Consider the following 15,327-nt stretch of genomic DNA (forward strand, 5'->3'; position numbering starts at 1 on the left):
GTACATGGGTGGGGGCCGGCTGGTTTGCTCTGAAGGGTGTCCTGGATCAGGGTGGGGGTTCCCTTGGGGCGAGGGGCCTGTGGTGGTTTGCAGGCTGGCCATGCCCCCCAGTGACCCAAGGTGAGGCCCTGGTATCTGGGATTTATTAATCTTCTATAATTGAAACTTTGTAGCCTTGAGTGGAGCCAAGCCTCCTGCTCGCTCCGTGGCCACAGCCATCTTGGTTGTGTTAATTTGCATAGTCGCTCCTGATTGGCTGGTGGGCATGGCTTATGGGCATAGTGGAGGTATGGTCAATTTGCATGTTTCTCTTTTATTAGTGTAGATGTTGACAAACCTGTTTAGAAGGATCCTTAGCTTGGCAATCCCAGGAAGAATTTGTATGAATAAATTTTCACTGGAAAGTCAGGAAAACTCAAGGAAGAGGGAGGGCGGGTATGTGTAGTTATCCCCATTTTGCCATCAAAGCAAACATGGCCCAGCTGTTGAAACCACAGAGCAACCTTGACTAGCAAAAGATTGCAAACATCCAGCTCCCCTTATGCGCGCGCGCATGCTTGTACACACACATACACACACACACACACACACACACACACACACACTAGCATTTTGACTAGGACATGGATAGTATAGATTCTAATTTTTTTATATTTAGCTAATAGGTGTAATTGAAAAAAGTGATAGTTATCGCCCATCTTCCTGCCTGTCTGAATCGACCCTTCATGGTGACTAGAACATCAGAATTTCTTAAATGGTTTTCACTGTTTTAATACTCAATCTTAGTAAAAAAAAAAAAAATCACTTTTAGCTTACTGAGGAGCTGCATGTTTGTTTATTATCGTATCCCTCTAAAGCTCAAAATCTACAAATTGTTTCAGCTAAATACCATAATCATAGGTTTACCAGTGAAACCAAGGACCGAATGGGAATGTGTTATTTGCTTTTGTCTAAAAGAACTAAAACCAGAGTTTTTGGGATTAGAAAAAAATAGAACAGGAATTTATTGTTACTCTCATAAAGACAGCAGCCGCAGCCGCAGCCTCCTCCAGGCAGAGCCCCAGAGATGAGAGGGAGGACAGAGGGTAAGAACGACCCCTGGAGGTGATTCCCTCCCCGCCGCCCCTATCAGTGGGTTCCCTCGCTCCCGTTCCAGCCTGAACAATGCCGTGTCCTCCCAGTGAGGGGCATCCTGGCGCTGGCGCTCACAGCACCCCATGGAAAGGACGCTCCTTTCTCAGGCTCCCATGTTTCTAGCACTCAGATCACGGTTGTGCCAGTGCCGCCCTCGGCTCCCTGTGCTTCTACCAGCTCCCAGGAGGCCATTGGTAGTTCACTTACTCGGAAGGGAGAAAAGGTGAACTAAAAAATGTTTTATCTGCATACAGGAAGTCAGGTCCTCAGTGGCCTCCCTCCAGGAATCGGCAGTGACCCCAGGTCCCGTGGCAGCCTTGGACCCTCTGTTACCTTCCTTAATACGTTGAGCCCCTCTCCACAGAAGAAGCAAGTCCTGGTGCCTGTCCGTGCTGAAGCCAGGCTGCTTTCCTCCCTCAGCCCCACAGGCGGGCCTTCCTTACTCCTGGTTCCGCCCCTGCCCCGCCAGCATGCTGGCCCCCTCCCGCTGCCAGTCTGTCCGGACCCTGCCCGTGCGTCTGGAAAGCCAGCTTCACGTCCATCCCATCAGGCCTTTCTCAAAACCCATGGCACAGTTCCCAGTGGACAAGCCCTGTGCGAGTGTGGTGTCAGCCCGTGTTCCTGGGAGCCCGGGGTTCCTCGGCATGGTCTTCGCAGCAACCACAAGGGTGGGAGAGGCTGAGCACAGGGACTCTGGGCTCCAGCATGCCCCCCACCCCGGGTGCTTCAGTCAGCCAAAGCTTGTGGCTGGGCCACTCCTCTCCAGTATTTAAGGAGGGGAGAAAGGAGAGAGGACAGGGAAAGGAATAGAGTTTAAACCTTCCTTTTATAGATGACAAAACATGTCCGCAGAGGTCGGCTCATTCTCCATCACCTGAATGGCTGCACTGGACCTAGGACCCGAGTTTCCCAATTCCAGCACGGCTCTCCGCTTCAGGCCTCATCTGCCGCCTCTGGGCTGGCAGGCAGGCAACACAGTGGAGTGGAAAAAGCCTGGACTGCCGTAAGCTATTGGTCATGGTCCAGGCTAGACCACCTACTTGCTGAATGACCCGAGCGAATCCCTCCCCCCGGCCAGGCCTCGGAGTCTCTCTCAGAGCTAGACAACACACCTCTCCAGTCTCTCACTTCCACCCTGGGGTTCTGTGACCTGAGGGTTAGCTGTCTCACCTAGACCCCTCGGAGCTGCGGCTGTCCGAGAGAGTAGTCACACATGGCTTTTACCATTTACATCGGCTAACATCAAATGACATTAACATCCAGTGCCTCAGTCACAGGAGCCGCACGTGCCCCAGCCACTGCAGGGACATCATCGCTAGAACTTGCCCGTCCCGCGAGCTCTGCTGGACAGCCTCGGCGTCGGCGCCCCGAGCCACGTCCCTGCTGCACACGCAGCTCCCCTGTCCCCAGCCAGCGGCAGAGGCCGTGGGGTGTGGCTGACGCGCCCCAAGTAACTGGCCTGGAAGGTCTAGAGTACAGTCTTGTGGGTTGGGTGAAAGAGACGCTTACTTTCCAGGAAAAGGATGAGAGAAACGAGTAAAAGATTATAAAGCACGTACAAAAGGTTTCTGCACGGTGATGTCTGGGGGGGCTTTCCCTCGGCCAGGCCGCTCTGAGGGGCTGCCGCAGCCACGGCCCCTCCCTCTCGTCCTGCTGATGAACTGCAAGGAACATGGGAGCTCCAGCCTTCTCCCTGCGGGTGCTGTGACATTCTCTTGCTCCCTCCCGAAAAAGGACTCCCGGCCCTGCCCTGAGCTATAAGGGCACCTTTGAGGCTCAGTGTGGGCCGGTCGTCCTGAGCACAGGCATGTAGATTCTGAGGAGAATCTCCCAGGTTGTCTGAGGCTAACCTTCCCTCATCTTTACCCACATCAGGTTCCAAAGTTAAAATTTGCATGTTGTTGTCATGACATCCAAAGTGCATTTCTGTTCATCAAGAGCCCTGCCTCCAAGTGGGAGGAAAGTACTGTTCCCTCCTTGTTCTTTTTTCGGTAAGGGCTTCACCCTGAGCATGGGGTCAGGATAGGGCCATCCTGACGTAATTCTCATGTAGCTGCAGCCCCATTCTCTTCACTGGGTTCGCCTTTCTCTCTCATGGAAGCACACAGACCCCGGGTGCTGTCCTGGTTAGGGCTCTGGCACGGGGCAGAGGTCACTGACTAGGTCCCCAGAGAAGCAGGCGTCTCTCATCGCCTTCCCTCCGCTGGATCTGTGGGGACCCAGCCACATGAAATCGGAGAAGGATGTTTTCTTCCCTCCAATGCTTTGTTCAGAGTTTTGTTTACTGTTCCACTACATCTCTTCCTTTTGTTTTTCCTCTCCTGACCTTTTCCTTTCCCTGTCATTCAAAAAAATAGACTGACTCCAAAAATATCTCTGTGGCATGGTAATATTTAGCCACTACATGGGACTTCAACATTTTGGTAAACACATTGCCATTAGTTTCCAAATGGGGGGAAGAACTTCTTGGCGTCCTGTGTCCTGTGAGGCTCTTTATTAGTAAGAGCGAGCTCACAGAGCGCATGTGCAGGAAGGGCAAGGTGGGGCCGCGGAGGCGGCCCTGGGCCCGAGCGCAGGCTCACGTGGCTGGCAGGCGGTCTGACGTGGTCGTGAAACATGGATGACAAGGAAAAAGATGACAGTGGCCTTTGCTCATGCATTATTTTTCCTTCCTAGCTGTGGAAGACAGAAAATTGTTCATAGGAATGGTTTCGAAGAAATGTAACGAGAATGATATCAGGGTGATGTTCTCTCCGTTTGGCCAGATAGAAGAGTGCCGGATCCTCCGGGGGCCCGACGGGCTGAGTCGAGGTGAGTGTGCTGTCGCGCAGGTCTCGTTCCTTAGGTGCTAATTGGAGCTCTGTGTCACGGCCGAGGCAGATGTAGCTTCCACACGCAGCCGGGGTTACCCTGTAGTACATCCCGCATGGTTCAGTTATCCAACCTGAACTTTTCACCGTAGCTCAGATGATCACATTTTATTTCTCAAGTCGGGAAGGTCCTGGTGCCAACATATGAGCTCAGGTTATCACTGTCAGGTGGGAAGCCGGCAGGCTGCCCGTTGTTACACATCCCTTCTCAGTCGCAAATTGAAGTAGATACTGGGGGGTGGGGTGTAAATGTGGGAGAGGAGCAGGAATACTTATTGTTTTCATCTTAGTTTCTGGCTTTCTGGCGGTGCCTGAAAGAAATGTGGAGGGTGTGGGCCTCTTGACCGTGATGTAAACCGAGGAAAACCGCCCACCCTGCCACGGAGAGCAGAGCAGATAGGCACTCAGAGGACCTGGGCCCATCCGGGGGCATCGGGGTTTTACGTCACGACTCCTGGAGTCCTGAACGCAGGGAGCCCATGTAGTGACAGGGGAGTGACTCCATCCAGAAGACTGTCACCGTGGTGGAAGGCTGTGGCTCGAGCACTATGAAGCCAGTGTTTTTGCAGACAGTTATACAGAGTAGCTGGAAAAACTATTCTCTTTCCATGTTTGCCGTCCCCTGTGACAAGGCGCCCACCCCCACACCCCCCACACCCGACTTTTGAACCCACTCAGAAGGGCTGTCCCTGAACGTTAACATTCTTCTGGCGGCCGTTTCCCCGTCAGTCCAGCGAGGCCCAGCCGAAAGCAAGTACGTAGAATACACTTCTTCTAAGAAATCCGTATTTTTGCAACACTGAAAGGATTTCATTCCATTAATGCAGTTATCAGCGCAAGTTCCGTGGGGCTGATGAGAACCGTCTTTTCCTTCCCAGTCTCTGGTTCTGGGGCAGCACGGCCATCCCAAACCGCACGTGGGAGAAAAGGCTGGGCACCAAGCATCACAGCTCTGATTTTCACCCGCTTGCCTGGTTGACTTAAAGTCAGCACCACGTGCGGGAGCACATTTGTTCTTTTGACTTTTAGACATAGCGCTTCAGGATGTCAGCTGTCAGAATGGCAGGCACCGAGAACAAAAGTGTTCCACCCACATCCACCTCCACGGCCCCAAATGGAGGGGGTCTGGAGCAAAACTAGGAGGAGGCGGATCAGCCTCGAGCTTGCCATCCCTGTGTTTTCTTCAGCAGGTGGTTAAAAAAAGAGAAAGAGAGAGAAGCGGGGAGGAGGCACGGAGATCACAGGCATGCTCTAACAGTTCTGAAACCCTCATTATGAAACCCTCACTGATGAGATAGATGTGGTTCTCTAGAAACTGAACAAGACAGTGGTATTGAGGGCTATCCTAAACAGCAGGCCCAGCGCCTCCATCTGATCTGTCGCTCGCCACCTGTGCCATAACCAGCGTCACCCAAAGCAGTGCGTCATGCTGGTGATGCGCACCACCTCTGGCTCCTGCACAGCCCCCCATCGGAAGGCCACTAGGGTTTCCCTCCCAGCCCTCTGTGCCGTCCCGTCCTGGCAGATTCACACCCGGAGAGCTTCGAATCGTATGCGGTCCCTGGTGGTTCTGCAGTTACGACACACATGTGCCCACTCAGGCAGACAAACCAGGAGAGAGAATTCCGAGGGAAAAGGCAGGGTGGCAAACAAAGGGTAGAATGTGTAGGAAACACACAGTCACGTTTTTCCAATCCCTTCCTGCTGCCAAGTTCATCATTGGAACCACCATTCTCCCCTGTTGCTATTCTCAGTCACTCTTCTGTGTTTTCACGGGGTTTTTCCATGCGCCAGGCCACACGGCACTGAGAACAGAAAGGCAGGCCCTTCCGTTACAATGAAATTCACAGAGGCGTGAGGTCGCTGACCCCCAGGTCCCACCTCAGAATTCCTCCTGACGTGAAATGTGACTACAGTCAGTCATTTCATCTTCCCACCGCTCTGCCTCGGTTTCCCCATTTGTAAATACTGCCCTGCGTATCTTATAATGCGTCATGAGTGAGCAGTGTGAGAGGTTTTTAGTACAAGCATGCCATCCACCTGGTTTAGTAGAGACCTTGACCGTGAGTTAGGAAGGCATGACTCCCACTCTACCTCTGCAGGGCTGGGCCTGTTGGTCCAATGACAGCCGCCCCCCCCCCCCGTCCCCACCCCACTCACTTTGCACATGTCCAGTGGGGACAGTCAGGAATGGCTTTGGTGCCTGCAGTGTCTAGAGCTCCCTGAGCAGTCCGTGAGCTATTTCTGCAGATTAGACTGTAAAGCAGCCCGCACTTACATAGGAAAGAGCTGTGCATGGGCCTTTTCGAGAGAGTTGGCCAGTTTGATCGGCCATTTGCTTCATACACCGGCACTAGACCCTGAAGCAGCCTGTTTCTGAAACAAGTCAGGGAGGACCCTCATCACAAGTTTATGCGAATGCTGGCTCCATGTGAACAGCAGAATCCTCCTTCCTGCCCCCCCCCCCTTTTTTTGAACAGAAAAGTAATTTCTGATGAACTGATGAGCATTCCCTATGGCAAAGAAGAAAATACTCATTTATAACCATTTGTTCTGAAATATAAAGGCAGACAGTGGTAGATTTTTCAATTAGCAGGACCCAGGGACTCATGGGTACAGGGGACCACTCCTGAATCAGTGTATTTGTTAAAGGAACAATTCTCTTCCATGCTACTATTCTGCTTTCATTAAATAATTGCAGTTTTCAATCAAATATTAATGTGTCTCCCATTAGTGGCACCGCAGATAAAGGGCGCTCAGCACTTCTGGTCTCAGTGCCTGTTGCTGGCTCAGCTGTTTCAAAAATAAATAAATATTAAGTGAAACGAAAGCTTGGCTGCTCCGAAAACTGCCTTCTAACAACTAAGCCAGGGTATAAACTAGTCAATAAAAAAGTGTTTATTGGGTGGTTCATTTTTCTTTTTTTGCTTTTCAGCTACAAGAATGATGATGCTCCCCCTCAAGTGTCTAATGTCATTTCTTCTCTGTCACATCAGTGGCTTAAATTCCACTGAGGTTTCTCCAGGCTTGTTGACTCGGCTCCCCTCACTGAACCAGGCTAGTGGGCTGCCAGGACCCACAGCTTGGTACCCATCAAGTGCCACTATACTCTCAGCACCACTGTCTGTAAGAAAAAGAAAAAAAAAAAAAAAGCCTGCCCTGCCTATTGGCAAGAAAGACTATTTTAAAAGTCCCATCATTACTCACCAGCACCCAAGTCTGTCATGTTTCAGGACAGACTCCCCACCCCCACCCCCACCCCCAGGAAATCGTCATGACTGTACACAGACAGCACCCAGCACCTGCTGATAATGCTCCCCCTCAGGTTCTAATGTCATTTCTTCTCTGTCCCATCAGTGCTGAGCACACTGAAGACACTCAACAAATAGCAGGACTCAACTAGTGCAGTGTGCCCACATCTAAGCATGCGTTTCCCCTCTGGGAGCAGTAACCCATTCTGCCATCTTTTCTAATTTGGCAAGTTTGGTTTGAGCTGCTGTCAAGCACCTTCATGGTACTCACCTCCTTCTGCGATGGCAGATGGACCTCCCAGGCTGCTGCAGGAGCCTTCATTGAGAAAGCAGACAGCATGCACGGAGCCGACACCTGGCAGGTCAACTGAGATCGTAGCTCTCAGAATCAAAGCCTGAGGCGTCTGAGCCAGTACACTTACGTGACAGTGTTACCTTAGCGTGTCGATTTCCTAAAATACACATGTTTGTTCTCACCCCTGTAACCTCACAGTCAGAATAGACCAGTGGTCGGCAAACTCATTAGTCAACAGAGCCAAATATCAACAGTACAATGATTGAAATTTCTTTTGAGAGCCGACTTCTGCGCATGGGCCACGAAGTTTCAATCGCACTGTATGTGCGCGCCCGCACGTGGTATTTTGTGGAAGAGCCACACTCAAGGGGCCAAAGAGCCGCCTGTGGCTCGCAAGCCGCAGTTTGCCGACCACTGGAATAGACTATTTGGGTACAACCTACAGGGTTTTCTGCACCGTAGCAGCTGAACATTTGTAACTCAAAGACAATGAAGGAATTTATTTCATGTTTCTTTCCCAAAAACTAGAGTCAAATCTCCACTGCCATTTAAGGTAACTTTCTGCTTGTTTAAGAATATTCCAGCTGTGTTTAAGGCGTTCCAACATTCTCCTGCCAACCCCCTGACAAATGATTTGGCAATATTATCAGGGATGTTGGCCAGCACAGACTGGACTCAGCCATTAAATCCTCATTTGTTTTTGTTATATCTGATCAGGAGGTTAGGATAGGGCCTTTGGCTCTTAAAACATGTACACGGAGAGGGACTCAGTTTTGATCACACCATTTTAGTCTTGCCCACACAGTGCCTAAACATTCAGAAATGTAGGGACTTTGATCAGATGCCCCTGGATTAACTATATCATATCATCTTGCTCTGTATACAATCTTCCAATCTCATCTCAGAGATGAGATTTTGCCAATTAAGTCCTAGTCTACAGTCACTCTCAGGTGCTGTAAATGACTGGTCTCTTCATGCCAATTTTAAATAAGTGGACCAAACATCGGGAATGATTCATTGGAGTATTAATTTTTGTGCCCAAATGTTATTATACCGATAACATGTGTTTAGTGACCCCTGCCACTGCTAAAAAAGATAGAGCGAGGAAAACTGGCTGCATAACGAGCTTTTTTCAGCTGGATGGGAATTTATAAACAAGTTTTCCATAGGTTGGAATCTTCATGCTGCACACGTTATTTTAAATTATGCTTTCTTCTGTTGAAATGTAGCAGGCTGCTGCATCTCTTTCAAAGAAGTAGCCGAAAAGAGGCCCAGGCATTGTGGGTGCTTTTAAAAAGCGCCTGTATTTTTTTATTTTTTATTTTTTTGTATGTACAGAGCAAGAATTCATCTAGTTCTCCAAAAATTCTCTTGCAGCCAAGAGAAAAGGTAGTATACCTGAGTTCAAATATCCTTTCAGCTGAAATGACAAGTGCAATAGATGTGTCCCAAAATCTCCTCTGTGACAGGGTCACGTGCTTTCCTTATCCTGTCTGTAGGAGGAAATTACTTTGAGAAACCTTCCCAGTCAATCATTTATCTGTTTTAGCAAGAAAGCAACCTCTCTGAAATAAGAGAAATTCAACTTCTTTCATTTCTACTAGCAATCTCTGACTTTCTGAAAATGCAGACAATAAATAATTGCAAGATTGGCTGCATTCACAGATGCAAATTTTTCTTTTGCTGTCATGTATTTAGAGGCTTTAAGACAGTAACATACAAGCTATCTTATCTAACCCCACCCTTCCTTCCCCCTCCCCCCCCCCCCCCCCCCCCGCAAAAAAAAAATATGTAGCTTCATTGTTTGGGTACCTGTATCTTTTCTTTCCAATCTACTTTCTCTTTCATTTCTCAATGGCCTGAGAACTGACTGCTAAGACAGCACATACAACAGTCTAGAGAAGTTAAGGAGTAGACCCTTTAAGACCAGAGCCATTGTCCTGGCTGGATCTCGTGACCCCTCCCCCACACACACACACCCAGAAGCCATTTGTAGTAGAAGATAATTTAGTAGGAGGCAATTATGACCTAAGTTACTTCTATCCAATGGAAAGGCATCTAGTTACCTTGTAGAAAAGGAGCCAGCAGCCAATCTTGGTGGTAGGAGCTGATGTTAGTGAACAGCCACAGAGTTGAGGCCTTAATCCTATTGAAATCTAACCAGAGCACTACCATGACCTACTGTTTTAGAGAAATTACGAAGGTTAAACAGCTACCAATCCATGAAACATTTGGTTCTGAAGTTGCTTAACTTCCTCCTGAGTAGCATAGAGAGTGAAATATTTCAACATAGGCTCTCGCTTTATAAATGACACAGTAATTTTCTCTCCAGAGTAATTGAACACAGAGCACAGTACAAAACTTGACAGAGCCCCTACGGAGACAACTTGTCCCTGACTGCACCACTGCCAATAGAATAAAAAGGTTAAAGAAGTCATCAGATTTGTCAGGTCATTTTTTTTTCAGATGGGATGAGGATCACATAATTGGAAGCACCAGGCGAGCTTTAATTGCACGTTTCACAGAGGAAAGGGCAGTGGGTTGAGCTTATAGAGGTATCATTTTATTGTTCTGTCGCTAATGCTTTTCTTTTTAGACCTGTTGATTACTAGATCTCTCTCACTAAGTTATTTACAAAAGTTCTGTTTGTTCTGAAATTGTAGTAAATGCATAAACTGTGCCTTATTGATTTTTGTTGACATTTTATATGTTTTTTTTATGCATTCTTAACTTCTGTTTTGGAAACTCAGTTTGGCACATGTCCCTGGATAATAAGAGCAAATGAAGTGAATGACACAGTTCTTCTTGACTGTTCAAAGCAGTTAGTCCAGGCTTCGCATGGCTTCAGAGATGCCTCCATTAGATTATTTGCTTTTGCCTCCATTGTACTCTCAAGATTAAAAAAAAAAATGGGAAAAGAAAAATCTGTTTGTGTTATTTCCTCCATTAATAATGACAATGTTTTTGAAGAGATATGACTTTGAAATGGATGGTAAATTTGGGACTCTGTTATTTTAGAGCTGAGTATCAATATGGAAGCCAGTACAGGTACTGTCATCTGCCTCACACACTATTCCACCCGTCATGTAGGTGCCTTAGAGAGGTTGCCAAATGGCCTTGGTTGATGGCAGAACCTGCAGCCAGTATAGGCACGGGCAGCATGTTGAAATAGAGAATGATATGAAACAGCTCAGCATTCATACTGAGCTACCCTCAGGCTTCAGAAGGCCCGCTGAACTGGGAGGGGGATGTGAGATGAATCTCCCATGCACTGAGAATGTTGTGTGTGAAAAATTATAGCATAATGCAAAAAAAAAAAAAAATGCATTGACTTATTATATGACTGGATGTTGTTGTGCTTTGGGGTTAATGGGCAGGCATTGATGTTTGATTAAAAGGTGCTAGTACAGTATTGACTTGATAATCTCACCAGGTACACATGCAGAACAAAAGAAGGAATATGGTTTATGGCTCACAAGTGGGTTTACGTAAACCAAACAATCCACTTGCTGTTTAGACGTAGGACCTTCTATTTGGCTGGCTGGCAGCCATCCGCCTTGTCGATGCCAGAATTCCGCGTTGGATTCACTCTGAGATGACGATGGGCTTTAGCCTCTCAGTGTTCAGATCTGCTTCATGTGGAAATCTTTTAAGTAGTAATAATAGTAAAGTTTTGAGTTAATTGAGTGGAACACTAAATTATTCTCTGATACCTAAGTTCAAACTGTGCAATGCTAAACAAGCTTAAAATCAATGCACTTTTATAGTCATTAGAGATCATAAGTGAAATAAGTCTGCCTTGCTTTAGCTCAGATCTTAGTGTGCTGTGGTTTTATTATAAAATCAGCCTGAATCTGCATTAATTTCACAGTCTTCTTCTCTTAAAAGCCCAAGGGTGCAAGATGAATAAAATGTGAATTTCAAAAGGCAGTGTTTTTATTAGTGCAAAGGGCAATGAGCCGTGCAGTTGGAGTGGTGGCCTGCATGCTAGCCAACACTGTGACAAGGAGCGGGACCAGGCACTGTAGATTCTAGTTATTTTTCAGAACGAGAAAAAAGATAGCCATGGAAAGTTCGATGGGCCTCGCAGGAGACATTCAGAGAAATGTACATTGTCTTGTGAATGTTAGATTGTAGGTCAGGTTGCTGATACATGTCAGAAAGTCACAACTTCCAAAAGTCATGAAGATTCTGTACCAGTAAAAAAAAAATCCAATGCGAATTTAAAATGTTTGCTTTGTATGCACTGTTGAACCTTAGAGTAATAGAGCATTTGTTTTTGTTCATAATTAATATATACTAGTTTGTGCAGGATTTGGTATATGGGTTTGCATTTGCATAGCATCAATGTATATTTCTACACCTACACTTGTTAACTATCCAGAAGAGATTAGATATATTTATTTGCTGACATTTTGAGTTCTTGGAATTTTATGCTCATTTGCCCTTGGAGTGAGGGTTTTATTATTTGCTGCTTAAAAATCGATGCTAAAATTTGAAATCCAGAGCCCTAGTGTGTGGATGCCTAAGTAAAGATAATCAACCAGACAGAAAATGTAAAAGAGCAACTTTTTATTTTAGAAAATGTTAACGAGATCTTGCTCATTTCAAACCCGTGGTTAAAAAGGGTGCCCGACTTCCTTCTCCTCATCTCCATTTTTTAAAAATAAACTAATCAATCAACAGCTCTTTCTACTCTGGTCAGATTAGCAAGTCAGCACTGTGCGTGAAGAGCAGGTTATGATAAAACCAAAGAGAGGAGTTGTTTACTTTATGTACTACTGAGAACAGTGTCGTCCTGTGGCAGTTCTCGTAGACCGTGTTGGTTTAACAAGCGTCCAACCCTTTTGTCTTGTTGTTTTTTGTCTTTCCTGCTCCCTGTCCCCTTGTTTCCCACAGGCTGTGCGTTTGTCACATTTTCTACAAGGGCAATGGCACAGAATGCAATCAAAGCCATGCATCAGTCTCAGACCATGGAGGTACTGTATCATCTGCCCTTTCTTTGTTTTCTTTGTGCAAATGATGGGGAATGGTAACGCAATTCTCTCCTGTGTGGATTGTTCCCATGACAATCACAGATTTAAACTTTCACCACCTCTCTTTTCATTCATTCATACTCCTTCTCTCTCCTTCTCCTCCTCTCTCTGAATTTTCCCCCTACTGACTTGAAATGGACTTAGGAAAGCCTGCTCCCATTGTTTTTTGAGCCTTTTATTGCAGTGGCCCAGGGCCTGCCATGTGAAGTCACGATGCAATTGAAGCCAAGTAGTATTCTGCACCCAAAGGGTCCTGTCCGCTCCTCAGCCCAGGGTTGGTACGGATTAAGCATGAACAACCCCCACTCCAAATTGCAACTTGCCCTGTGCTAACGCACGGGGTTCTTTTTGTGTGTTTTTTTTATTGTGGGATCAAGTTATCGTTAGTTACACGAATTGTGTTTTTGCATCAAGAATGTTGGAGAAAGTTACTACTTCTCCCACTCCATTTAACCAGTGAAAACGCTCATGGATGAGAGTCCCCTGAAAAATTAGATTTCTCTCCTTACTGAAAAATGAACAGTAATCCAGAAGCATAAAGGCTCAAATTTGGTCTCCTAACGAGAGATCGTGCTTTTAGAGGAAAATAAAGATGCGGGCGTGGGTGCTCACCCGCCAGTGCAGATAGATGGCTCTACGCTTCTAGTCTGTGATTTGGGTCATGGCCTTTCAGAATTTTGCACAAAAGCATTCCAAGAGTGATATGCTGTTACTTATTCTGTACTGTCTGATGGAATCATTTGGGAGTGCATGTGCTGCTGTATTATGTACACTGTATCTCTGTGTATGGGTGATCTTTTCCACAGGTGGCCTTGTGACATTATCTGAAGTTATATTTTTTATCTTTGGGGGAAAAATATTTTCAGTTTTATTTAATTAGCAAAAATTTCTTAATTGATTGTTTGAGCTTCTTTTTTGGCCTCCATTTTTTTGGGGGGGTTATTTTTTGTTTGTTTTGTTTTGGGGTTTTTTTTTGGTTTTGTTTTTTTTTTTGCAATGCTGCATCTCCCAAAGCATGCTGGGAGCTAAGTGCTCATTATGCGTCATGTTTTGTGGCAACTTTTTTACAGTGAGCCAAAGGGTGGTTGGGAAGGGAAGGGGGGATGAGTGTGCATGGCATTGTCATTAAGTGTTTACTGTACTTTTCTAAGTTTTGATATCAGCATTGCAAAGCCTATTGTCTTTTTCGAACTTCATTTTGACTTTGATATTCCTAACATATCTTATATAATCACTGTGTTTTCCTTTCAGTGCAATGCATTTTTAAGACACTCCCACCCCCTACCTGAAGGCACGCTCAGGTGAAAATCGGCCATGATAGGAGATAATTAGCAGGATTTGAAGTACCTAGGAGCCAGTCTTTACAACCTGCAGTTTCCTATGTGACAGTTTTTATATCCCCAGCCCCCTAACTTCGGCTGCTCCATCATTCTGGATCAGTCTGATTTCCAGCTTCATGTCAGTTTGGAGATTAAAATGGAAGTACTATCAGGACAAAGAAAGTCTTTACCTGTATTTATTACCTTCCATGTATGTGCTTCATTCTTAATTATTTTTATTTTCTGTAGTTTAGTGATTTGTACCTAAATTGGTCTCATCTTAGATCATTTTTTAGTCTAAATTCGTTCATCTCTGTTGGAAACATGGCCGCCCCAGCTGCTTCCCTCGGAGCCCGCTGGTAGAGCCCCAGAGGGGCTGGCAGGGGCTCTGGTCCCCCCGCGTCACAGCAGAGGGAGAGCACAGGAAAGAGAGCATTGCTGGGTGTGAGCCCGAGCGCAGGGATGATGGGCTCTCAAAAGGAAAAGATTCTGCGATAGAGAAGGGGGTGTGCTGATTCTTAAGGAGCCCTTGGTCCTTTGTTATGGATATCTATTATAAAAAATCAAATTTGGTGCACTTGTTTGAAATCTGGACATCCATGCTTAAAGAAGAGGGCCCTCAGACACTTAAATGTCTCATTTAATTAAAAACTATTGGCATTTAAATGGAAAATTAGACATTACTCAGTTACATTAGAGTCATACAACTGAAGTTTATTTTCTTTTTTTAACAGATTACATTATTTTCAGGACTCTGGCTCACATCTTTAACCAAGATGTGTCATCTAAGAGATTCGAATTCAAAATGATGTGAATGTCAAAGTTTAAAAGAACACGTTTTTAAAAATAATTGATTTTTAATATTGTACCTGCTATTTTTCTACTTTCCTCAAATCTCTCCCTAACCCATTTTTCGGTGTCATGGTTTAAACAAGTAATTTTTTGCTATAATCATTGGCCTGATTTTCTACTTTTATATCATCTTATGGTATTTAAGGAAGAAAAAAAACCAACAGTGAATGTACTGCTAGGAGGAGATGCTATAATTTGTTATGGAACAAATTTGATAGAGTAATAATAACCCTTTTCCATGCAAAACCCTTTGTCTATATAATTTTCATCTTCAGAATATTTTGCCCTCTTTAAGGAATGAAGTGCTGAAATATGGAGCCGATGAAGAAAAATGAAGCATAGGGTTTTTTTTTAATGGTGGAAATACTACTTTCATGCAATTTACTGACATTTAACATTTTGTCCTATGACTATGGCTACCAGAGCTAAAGACTGATACGCTGGAAATTCAACAGTCACCTCATTTTTCTCCCATTTTTTTTGGTAATACAGACATGATAGCCTCACGTAGTCATAGCTACCTCCCCAATAAACTACCCAAGGTGATAAGAAAAAAATGCAAGGGAGTTC

At 45.8% G+C, this 15,327-nt stretch overlaps 1 protein-coding gene across 18 annotated transcripts in view; it reads left to right on the plus strand.

The window, feature by feature from the left end:
* CELF2 (CUGBP Elav-like family member 2) overlaps positions 1-15,327 on the plus strand; it is a 546,733-nt gene that overhangs the window by 468,621 nt on the left and 62,785 nt on the right. For all 18 annotated transcript variants that reach the window (XM_079768799.1, XM_079768800.1, XM_079768802.1 and 15 more), the window contains 2 exons: positions 3,811-3,945; positions 12,450-12,529. In XM_079768799.1, the coding sequence (XP_079624925.1) occupies positions 3,811-3,945; positions 12,450-12,529 (215 nt within the window). The remainder of the gene's footprint in view (positions 1-3,810; positions 3,946-12,449; positions 12,530-15,327) is intronic.

The sequence above is a fragment of the Cnephaeus nilssonii genome (genome assembly GCF_951640355.1).
Source record: "Cnephaeus nilssonii genome assembly, chromosome: 1".
NCBI classification, from domain to species: domain Eukaryota; kingdom Metazoa; phylum Chordata; class Mammalia; order Chiroptera; family Vespertilionidae; genus Cnephaeus; species Cnephaeus nilssonii.